The sequence below is a fragment of the Muscardinus avellanarius genome (genome assembly GCF_963383645.1).
Source record: "Muscardinus avellanarius genome assembly, chromosome: 2".
In the NCBI taxonomy this organism is placed as follows: domain Eukaryota; kingdom Metazoa; phylum Chordata; class Mammalia; order Rodentia; family Gliridae; genus Muscardinus; species Muscardinus avellanarius.
The window spans coordinates 68,064,175-68,076,048 of record NC_137787.1 but is presented as its reverse complement, the minus strand read 5'-3'; the positions used below and the strand labels follow the sequence as shown (position 1 = coordinate 68,076,048).

General features: G+C 35.7%; 1 protein-coding gene across 1 annotated transcript; it reads left to right on the top strand.

Moving 5' to 3' along the window:
- Positions 1 to 556: 556 nt before the first annotated feature.
- Positions 557 to 784, top strand: LOC308258575 (cytochrome c oxidase subunit 6C-like; the record flags this gene model as incomplete). Its single annotated transcript, XM_080689252.1, has 1 exon — positions 557 to 784. One exon carries the CDS (start codon positions 557 to 559, stop codon positions 782 to 784), a length of 228 nt encoding a protein of 75 aa, XP_080545378.1.
- Between the last annotated feature and the right edge of the window lie 11,090 nt (positions 785 to 11,874).

Genomic DNA, 11,874 nt, shown 5'->3' with positions numbered 1-11,874 from the left:
GGAAGTGGAAAATGAGTGAAAAAGAAAGTTTCCAGCCATCTTGTTATGAACCATAAATGGTAAACTAAGACACTGTACTAGTTAATGTGGATCTTAGAAACAATTGGGAGAACAAATATTTTCCATGGAAGGAAATAACTAGGTCTTAAAAATAATAGAAACTAGGCCGAACATGATGGCGCAAGCTTGTAATCTCAGCATTCGGGAGGCAGAGACCAGAGGATCAAGGTTCATGGACAGCCTCAGTTATTTAGCGAGGCCCTTTGCAACTCAGTAAGACCTTGTTTCAAAAATTATAAAGACTAAAAAATAGGACCAGAGGTGTAACTCGGACATAGAATGCCCTTGGGTTCCATCCCCGTTACAATAATAATAATAATAATAATAATAATAATAATAATAAATAATATAAAAACTAGGAAACTAATTCTAACTCTTGACAGATGAGAATGATACTTATTAAATTCTGAGACCTTGGAAAGAGTCATTGCTGTTGATCAGTTTAAAACATCCTGTTCGAGCCTGGAAGGACGTTTTGCGGAGAACAATAACTACCATGGCTTCTGATGTGTTGGCAAAACCCCGGATGCGCGGTCTTTTGTCCAGGCGTCTGCGGATTCATATTGTGGGAGCATTCATTGTCTCTCTGGGGGTTGCAAATCTCTATAAGGTTGGTGTGGCTGAACCAAGAAAGAAGGCATATGCAGATTTCTACAGAAATTATGATTCCATGAAAGATTTTGAGGAGATGAAGAAGGCTAGTATCTTTCAGAGTGTAAAGTGATGTTGGAATATAAAGAATTTCCTTGGATTGGGTTCCATAGAAATTGTCACTGACTTCTGTTCCTGAACTATGAAACATGAATATGTGCTATAAAGAAGAGTTTCTCTACCTGGGCGTGGTGGCGCACGCTTGTTATCCCCGTGCTTGGGAGGCAGAGACAGGAGGATCCCGCAGGTTCGAAGCCAGCCGCGTGCGCTGGTTTAGGAGACCCTGTTTCCAAATAAAAATGTAAAAATAGGTCTGGGAGTTTAGCCTGGAGGTAGAAGGGCTTCCAGGAACCCCAGTACCACACACAAAAGAAATAAATAAATAAGTAAATAAATAAATAAATTATCCTGTTCTACGCATTTGCTTCCAGTGATCCATACTTAGGTATGAACTTGATACAGCAGGTGAAGTATGTATGTATGAATGTATTGCCTTTTTTCTCACAATTATATATAATAACAATGCACTAGTAAAGGTATAAAGAAAAATTTTAAGAAGATAGCATCTTTGCCAGTTCCTTGGCCTTCGTGAATAAATAACTACTAAATATATATTTATAAAATTAACATCAAAATTCTTATGTTGAGAGCCCCCCAAAAAATATCTAACAAATATTTATTCTCGAGAAAGTATTAACATCTAGAACTAAGTCGTACACACCTATAATCTCAGTGACTCAGAACACTGAGACAAGAGAATTGCAAGTTTGAGGCCAGCCTGGACCACTTAATGAGACTTCATCTCAAAATGAAAAATAAAAGAGCTGGGGATAGCCAGGCTTGGTGGCGCACACTTGTAATCCCCGCGCTTGGGAGGCAGAGACAGGAGGATCACACTGGTTCGAAGCCAGCCCTGTTGGCTTAAGAGACCCTGTTTCCAAAAATAAAAAAGTATAAAATAGGTCTGGGAGTGTAGCCTGGAAGTAGAAGGGCTTCCAGGAACCCCAGTACCACCAAAAAAAAAAAAAAAAAAAAAAAAAAGAGCTGGGGATATAGCTCAGTGGTAGAGCACCCTTAGGCTGAATCCTCAGTAATGAAAAAACAAAACAAAACACAGAAAAGAAGATTTTAACCTACCAAATTGTCAAGTTAGCAATTTTAACAGTTATGAGAATTGCCCACTTCAGAATTATCTAATTAGATATTTAGAGTACATTTAGAATATAGTTAAATGTTATTATCTAGTTTGTTATCTGGAAAAACCTTGTGGGGTGAACTATGTCTAAGGCTCTCTTAATAATCAGGAAATTCGTCCCCCTCATTATATTGCCAAACAAAGATGACAAGTAATCTCTGATTACTATTACATTAGTTAGGCATGATTAACCCTAATAGTTAGACTAATAGATAAATTAGAAAATATATACAACCTAGTTCTGAGTTAAGTTTTGCTATTTTTTTCACCATGGAAATTATTGTTTTAATTAAAGATAGAATCATAGAAAATAGCAATAAGTGGTCTCAAGCTAAGCTATACATGAGCTACCAATTACCAGGATTTAGTATATACTAGTTATAACTAATATTGGTATTAAAAGAGGAAGGAAATTTGTGTTCATATTCAAGGACTCATAACTGTGAGTCAACTATTTTCACTTGTTATTAAGATGGTCCTTGCCAACAATCTGTTCAGAAATGCTCATTAGGACCATAAAGCAAGAATTGATCTTAGTTTATTAGTGGAAAGTTAACGAGTTGAAAGCACAGTCTCTGATTCTCCCTCCCTCTTTCCTACTCCACTGCAGATGTACATCTTTCCTTTATTTTCTCGGGCAAAAACAGCTTAGTAAGTGTTCCAGTTTATTTCATGTGAGCCAAAGATTAACACTTAGAAACACTTGTAAGATAAAATGGCCAGTTTGTGGGCATATAGCCACATCTGAACTTAACATTTTTATGCAGCCCCCAAAGGCTTTGTCAAGGATGACAAGTCTATGAATCAACCAAAGAGTTCATTTGGAGTTTAATTTGCTCAGAGTGGGATAGAATTAGGTTGTCTCGAAGGAGTCAACATCTTGCTTTGGACATATGTAAATGAGATCCTGGCAGTGCATTATTGATAAACTGGGCACAACTTGATGATAATATTGAGCCAAAGGAATTAAAGAACAGAGAAGAAAATCAAAGATGTGTTATTTTTTTAAGAAATACAATTTTTGTAGCGATCATTTAGATTTTGACTATTTTAAAATACTGGACAATTTGACATTAGATATAATGAATAGTTGCATATTTGTGATTAATTATATGTAAAATATTTTGCCAAATTCTTTAAAAATCATTTTTCTCCAATAAATAAGGCAAAGCTCTGATCTATCACTTCCTGAAATTACTTTTGACTGGGTTTCAAGACAAGCAGCTGGCATGGGACCTGATGTTGGAAGTATATTTTCCAAAATTGCAGATACATAACAGCCTCAAGCATCTTGCCCAGGACTGTGGTCTGTGCCTGCCAGATGAACCCCTCTGCACCTTGATGGCTGGGCCCTTGTGTAGGCATGTGCATAAGGGTCTTCCTGCTGTTGGCATGCTTTATCGTCTTCTGTTCTCTGCAGTATGTGAATAAAAATAGTCTCTGCTTGGAAATGTTAAAGTCAAATCAAGAAATGAGATTGACTCCCAATTCACCACAGCATAAGAGAAGCTGAATGGTTTGAAAACGGTTTTATGTTACTTTGACACATTGGCTCTCAACCTTGTCATACTCCAAGTCCCATTTTATAGCAAATGTTTTATGAGACATCTTTATTCTCTTTGAATAAATTCAAAGTTAAACTACCTGCACAGACTATTTTAGAAAAATAAATACAGTGCCCTATATACAATCTAAAGGAGAAGCATATAAATGCCCTGCGGCATGGCTACAGTAGGTGACATAGGAAATAATTAGACACATACATCTATGCAGAGGTGGACTCACTGGGGGTTAACGGAGGAGGAGACAAGTGCAAAGGCAGCTGATTTAAATGGTTGTATTAGGTTTCAGTGCCAGGAGCTGCTTTACTACCCTATGGTGTTCTTCTCCAAAACAGTGAAGAACTCCTAACAAAAACAACAAAGAATCAAACAGAAACCCTGAACAAAATGTACTCTTCTCTCCATTTACACAATAGCTCCATTCCTAAGAAATTCAGTGTATATTAAAGCCAGGCCACATGGTTAGGCAAAATAGTTGGTTATTCTCTTTGGTGGTTATATCCAGTTTTTCTTGTTTGTGCCTATGGGAAATCCATGCAAGGTGGAGCACTACTCTTTGCACTGTAGAGTGTCCAGCATCTCTGACCTCCACCCACCCACAAACTGCCAGTGGCACATACTCTATTGTTACATCAACCAAAACCACCTTCAGAAAGTTCCAAAACAGCCCCCAAGAAACCAAACCCAGGCTCTTGAGTGTCATGCCTGGTTCTCAGCATGACACAGGATCACCCATCACTTTACTCTGCCCCACCTCAGTCCTGGCATAGCCTAGACCATGGCCCTACTCACACCCTGCACAGTAAACTGTGCCTTCTTTACACAGGCCTTGCTGAGCCACACTGCTTTGACCTATACAGTTGGACAAACAGTACTTTCTACTCCATACACTTCTCTCCTGAACTCCTCCATTCTCTTTTTACAAATAATTCCAGCCAAGTACAACACGCAAAATAGAAAAAAAAACAGCATTCCAAAAGTTATTATTATAAATCTGTAAAACAAATTTTAGAATTTTATTCTCACAAGTATATGGAGGAAACTTACATTTTCAAAGAACCAGAAACTACTGATAGTGAAGGGTTTATTTTTTTTTAAGTACAAAAAGACTTTCAGAAGTAAAGATACAGCCATGGACAATGGATGAGTTGTTGGGGAAACTGCTCATCTTATTTCATCACCTCCTCTCATCCAACTTACATTAATTAATATTCATGAAATGTTTAGAATAGTTTCTTGCACATTCTATATAATCTTTTCAAAATAATAAGTACTTAAAATTACTCTAGAATTAAAATTTCATCATTTCTTCCTTGATCAGAAGCTTCACTGAATACTTATTTTAAATTCAAAGAATTTTTAAGAAAGTTCAGTGTACAGAGATAGAGGATAAAATAGTGGTTCCCAGGGACACAGTATGTGGGACACTGTCTGTGGCCTGGGAGCAATTGGCTATACCATGCAACCTGGGTTTACAGTAGGCCATACCAGTTAAGTTTGCCTAAGTATACTCTGGAATAAGTATCCTCTGTGATTTTAATGACGAAATAGGCTAACATGACATCTCCCAGAAAAGTATCCCCATCATTCAAAAAATGCTTGGATGTATATGAAATAAATAAAAGTATGTCAGCTCTGGTTAAAAGTAGAGTAAGACCTGGTACCACCCTTACCTAGGAGTTTCCTCAAGGGGATGAGGTTCTTTCACAGAACTTTCTATTAGAGAAGGAACCGATCCTCAGGATCGGTTCCAAATTTCATATAACCCATTACAGCCTCCAGGATCTGGCCCCTCCCTCAAGTAAAGAGTGCAGAGCCCAACTATATGTTGCTCAGGCACATTCATAAGTGCCTCCGGATGTTCTCACTGGCCTCTCTCCCCTAGACACAGCTGATTACCAATCACAAAGGAAACACCTGCCATCTTCCATTCTATCTGGGATGCTTTTCTTCACCCTCTGTATAACCAGCTCCTGTTGCCCACCGTGGTTTTGTCATGGCGGTGGCATTGTCTGAGTTCTTCATGTGCCAAGGACCACTGTAACTCGATTCCTGTTTTAATCCAAATCTTCAAAATGACCTAATAATAGGTATTAATAGTGTCTTCATTTTCTAGATATGGAAATTGAAGTCCAGTAAAGCTAAACAATTTCCCCAAGGTGATTAACAACCAGAAAATAGAAACACAATAATGTAAGAACTTAGGTAGCCTGCCTGATGAGACCACTGTGCTCTTTTAAAAGTTTTTTTTAACACCTGCTGACTTCAATACTGTGACCTCCTTGAAGCACCAATCACACCTTATCCATTTTCCTCTACTCAGTACACAATATGTCTCAAGTGCTGTCAAAACAAAATTAGTACTTTCTTCACAAGCTCAATCCAATGAGGAACTTTAACTTAAAAATTCACAAAACGTCTATTGATTTTATCATAACAGTTTCTCATTTTTCAGTTTCCACTACCTTCTTATAAACTGATAAAAATCTAAATGCAAGATCACTTTACAGCAGCTTACAACTCAGAAAGGGAAAATACTTTAAAATAAATTTAAGGCATAAATATACCATTGTTTTCTGAAAAACTTTATATTTATATATTAAACATGCTTATTTGATAGGGAATTTGTTCATATATATTGCCTGTGTTTTGTTATAGTTATGGGCTTTTTTCCTATAAAATATCTTAAAATAAGGAGTGATTAGTTTCTATTTAAATTTTCCCAAAGATTTGCTTATTATTGACTACATATAATTTCAACTTTTCCAATATTTTTATAGCTATTCTTTGTACCTATGAACTCATGGAATACATTACTTTTTTATCAGCAAATCTTCATGTGTGTCAGAGCGCTGGGGAGGGAAGGGGGGATTACTAAGGATTGGACCCAGGGGCATGTACTTCTGAGCTACACCACAGCTCTTATTTTTATTTTTTATTTATTTGTCTATTTACTTTGAAATATTATGTTTTTTTTACTTTGAAATAGGTTGCTGAAATAAGTTGCTGAAAATCTTTCTAAGTTGGTGAGGCTGACCATGAACCTACAATCCTCTTGTTTCAGCCTCCCAAGTACTGGGATTACAGGATAGACCACCACACTCAGCTCAGCATACCTTCTTAATTCAGTATATTATAAATAATTCTAGAAATTTTTCAGATTTTGAAATTTTAGAGATCTTAGGAGTTAAAATTTAGGGTCAGTCTCTAGCTCTGCCTTTTTTAGCTAGATAACACTGATCAAAGTTACATGATATCTTTAAGCATCAGTTTTCTCAACTGTAAATGTGGGTATAATTGTGTGTACTTCAGTGTCCTCAAAATGCTTAAATCAATGTGTGGCTCAATAAGTAGTATATGGTCAATAAATGTTTCGATGTGTGTGTGTGTGTGTGTGTGTGTGTGTGTGTGTGTGTGTGTGTGTGGTACTGGGGATGGAACCCGGGGCATTTGACCTCTGAGCTACACCCCTTTTTATTTTGAAACTGGGTCTCACTGAGTAGCAAAGGGCCTCACTAAGTAGCTGAGGCTGTCCACAAACCACAATCCTTTGGGTCTCAGCCTCCCAAATGCTGGGATTACAAGCATGCGCCACCATGCCCAGCTTTGGTCAATAAGTGTTAGTTACTTTTAAATTCCATGTTTATCTTTGGTACAGAGGCTGCTTTTTAAAACTAAATGTCCCAGTTTTCTATTAGATATGAAAGTGACTAAGCATCCTTTGTCATCTTCTTGTAGCATCTATTTATTTCTTTGTTTCATTGTGATAGAATGTGTTATCTGGTATTAGTCTAATTCATAAACATATGTGTCTTTCTACATAATAAACTATATCAATGTCTAAATTACTTTTTTATGCTGATCTTTGGTGAAACCTGGAAGCTTGGCATTTTTCAATGCAAATTGCTTTCTTTTCTCACTCTTGTAATTCATTCCAAACACACATTTTTGGTGTAGGATTAGTTCTACATAAATATTTTGTGACAAGAAAATATCACGTAAGAAGTTAATCCTTTGTTTTAGATGCAAAGAACAGATTATAAATATGTATCAGTGATTTAGAATCTTCCTGCTGCCAAAAGCTCAGGACAGTAGTATATGTTTCATTTCATTTAATTGATTATTATTAACTAATATTAATTGTACAAGTAATGTAATTCACTGTGGTATTTTCATACATGAATACAGTGTGCACTGACCATGTCAATCCACATTTTCCTACACTTCTACACTACTTCTCTCCTTCTTTCCCTACTAACCCTTCCTCTACTTTCAGGTCAGCTCTTATTTTCTTTTTCTCTTTCTCTTTCTTTACTGTTTTTCTCCTTCCTTTCTTTCCTTCTCTATTTCTTCTTGTGTGTGTGTGCTTCCACATACAAGAGAGAATATCTGCCTCTTGTCTTTCTGTGTTTATTTCACATAACATGATGCCCTCCAATTGTATGCATTTTGCAGCAAATGAAAAGATTTAATATTCTTTATGGTTGGGTAATACACACACACAAACATACACACATATGAGTAATGCACACACACACACACATATATATACATATATACACACATAAATATATATGCTATTTTCTTTATCCATTCATCGTTGGCAGGCACTTAGGACGGTCCAGACCTTAGCTATTGTGGATAGTGCTGCAATAAATGTGTCCATGCCATGATCTCTTTTGTATACTGACTTCATTTCTTTGGATATAAAACCTAGGACTGTGATAGCTGGATCACATGATAGTTGTACCTTTAGTTTCTTAATATACTTTCATTGGTGCATTTTAACCATGCATCATGTTGAGGTTTAGCGTGATAGAAGCATAGTGCACACAACACCTGGTGCGTTTCCTTCGGATCTCATTCTTCTCCTCATTCCCCCATCCATAATATTGAATTAATAATATTAATATAATAATATTAATGTTAATTATATAATTAATATTTTATTAATAAATTCACAAATATACATAAAATTGTTTCAACTGATCCTTCACAAGTCTCCTCTCTCCCCAAATCTCCTTTTACTGTTTTATTGCTATCTCTCCTCATTTATTTGAAGTCTGTTTTCCAGCGTGATACTAATTTACATTCCCACCAACAGTGTATAAGAGTTCCTTTTTCTCTACATTCTAACCAACATTCATTATTATTTTATATTAGGATGATATATATCTCTCTGTATCATATCACTGATATGATAGTATCATTTCCATGATGACTAACAGTGATGAAAACCTTTTCATATATTTTTTGACCATTTGTTTTTCTTCTTTTGAGAATTGTCTATTCAGATCACTTGCCTGTTTTTACCTTTATTTTTCACTTGCCCATATTTAATTGGATTGCTTGATTTCTTTTGTCATTGTTTTGTTGAAATCCTTATATATTTTGGATACTAACCTTCTGGTAGATGAATAGCCAGCAAACATCTTCTCCCATTTCATAGGTTGTCTCTTCACTATATTGATTTTTTTTCTTTATCATTCAGCAGCTTTTTAGATCAATGTAATAGCACTTGTAAAAAAAATCTTTTTGATTCCTCTACTTTTGGAATCATATCTGGAAAATTATTGCCTGTACCAATATTTTAAGGTGTCTTCCTTATGTTTTCCTCTAGTAATTTTACGGGTTGAAGTCTTACATTTAGGGTTTTTTTTTTATCCATTTTTGGTTGATTTTTGTTCAGGGTGAGAGGGGCCAAGTTCTAGTCTTCTGCATGTGGATATCTGTTTTCCTGGCACCACATGTTTAAGAGGATTTTCTTCTCCAATGCATGTTTTTGGCACATTTCTCGAGAATCAGTTGGCTGTAGATGTGTGGGTTTATTTCTGGGATCTATCTTCTGTTCTATCAGCCTATGTGTCTGTTGTCATGGCAGTACCATGCTGTTTTTGTTACTATGGTTCTGTAGTATGTCTTGAAATCAAGTGTTATGATGCTTCCAGCTTTGCTCTTTTTTTCTCATGATTGTTTTATCTATTTGGAGTCTTTCATGCTCCCATATGAATTTAAGCATTGCTTTTTCTAGTTCTGTAAAGAATTTCATTGGTACTTGGATGGGTAGTACATAGAATCTACAGATCATTTTAAGTAGCACAAACATTTTTAAAATGCTAATTATTCCAATCAATGGACACGGGAAGTCATTCCCTCTTTTCTTCAATTTCTTTCTTTAGATATTCCAAGACATTAAGGAGTTATTCTAATTCAAGGCCACAGGAAATGTCAGAGAAGGGCTAGAATGAGGAATAGAAGACATTTTCATATTTCCCATGATTACTGATGCAAAATTTACTTATTTTAAAGAAATAAAAAAATTAAGAATTTTTTTCTCATTATATGTCTGATAAAATAAAATATATAAAATAAAGTGAGATATAGTATAAAGTAAGTTGCATGTAGTTGCAGGAATCTGATCTAATATAGAGAAATAGAAATTGGTTACTTTTATTTTTCTGTGAATGTTTTCCAGTCCTTTTAAAGATTCTAAAGCTAAGTAATTTGTTTATTTTTATTTATAATTGCAAAGTTTCTCTAATTGCCATTACTGTTTAACCAGAAGGCATAAAACATGACAACAAAGGCGATGACAAGGAGCCCTGTGTAACCCAAGAGGAGACGGGGGAGGGGATAGAATGGTAATGAGAAGAGGTCACATGCACTTCACTGTTGGCAGGCACACAGTGTGCAAAAAAGAAATATTAACCCCTATCATAGCATTTTGCTTCCAAGGAATGAAGCTTCAGCCATCAAATATTGTTTTCTATCCATCTCCCAAATCTGTTGTTAACTGGCATTTTCTTTTCATTTTATTTCAGTGTTTACTAATGTTTTAAATATAATCATGTAAAAAACCAAACATTTCAAAATTGCAAAATATTAGAAAGTTAATCAGTGCTATTCTTTCCATAAAAACAATCATTCACTGAGATAAGCTATATTAATGTTGCAGCTAGGAATATGTACACGATGATACTATATTGGAGTTTAAAAACAGTCTTGGCCAAGGGATTGCACATGACACAAATGAAGCACTGAAAATAACATATGACTAATAAAGGATTTCAGTCAAGCTTATTACCTTGTGTAATATATACTGCCGTGATAAGATCACAGGTGGATGGATGAGATAGAAAAGTCTTTGCAGTTGATTGTAGGCTGGATAAAGTAGTTTGATTCAAGTTAGTTTTTCCCTGTCTCTGCTTTAATGAGCTTGACAGTCTGTGAAACCAACTCCATTGTGAATCTATCCCACCATCTCAACCCTATGACTCTCACTGAGCCTCCAAGGGAAGGCATCATGGTAGCCAGGGGGCCCCTAAGAAGAACCATGATGTTCCCCTAAGAAGAACCATGATGTTCCTTTTTTACATTAGTGTTGACAGAAGTGGAGAGGGGCAGAACCTACAAAATCACACAGGTCTGGGTTCCAGACCATCTTCCATGCTCTGGGACTTTTTAATGGTATGATCTAAACAATTTTTCATATCGAGTCTCCATTCATAAAGATAATATTACATTACATGTTCCCCATAATGATTAAATACAATGATATTGCGAAAGGCTTAGCACAGTGCTAACATTTATAAAATTTAAACCGTAGCAATAAATGCTTTTGTCACCAACACAAGTTCACACACACTGAGTTATTATTTTCATTTGACCATAGAAGTATCTTTCTTGATTTTACTATGTTACATGGAAATAACTGGTTTGCATAGAAATTGATTTGATATTCACCAAAAATAAAAAATAAAAATATTTGCTAGTTTATATTAGAGTACATCCATTAGACAAACCTTTATTAATCACAAATCGAGGAAAAGATTAAGAAAGATGAACACCAAAGAAATGAAAGGAAATTAAAAAGAAATAGGTGCTAGGTATAGTGAGAGAGTATAATAAAACCTTGATCAAAATAAACCTGAAATAAAATCTACCTACATTGGATGAACTGCAACAGAAACTGGGTTCTAAACCAGTTCTGCTCTGCCAAGCCATGGACCTCACACATCACCTGATTCGTATGAGTCTGAGTTCCCTCATGTGTAAGATACATGCTAGATAAAATCATCTTCAAGGTACCATTCAATTCTATATTCTAAAATAGTCTTTAAATGAGAGAATATTAGTGACTAAAGTTTTGCAAACAACTCCAAAGTCTTAAAATTTTCTGTTCCATTTTTTTAAATTCTATTAGGCAAATATAGCTGCTGTCTTTATAAATAGCACCCTTTTACTCTTTTCATGCTAAGGCTTTGCAAAATCTAATCGGAGAGACCACGGGCAAACCCAGGTCATTTCTTCAAAGTCAAACTGACAGCTGATACAACCATAAAAAACATCTGGACAGCCATCTGCTACAGTTCACGCAGAGGCGCTCATCTTCAAACTGCTCCCTGC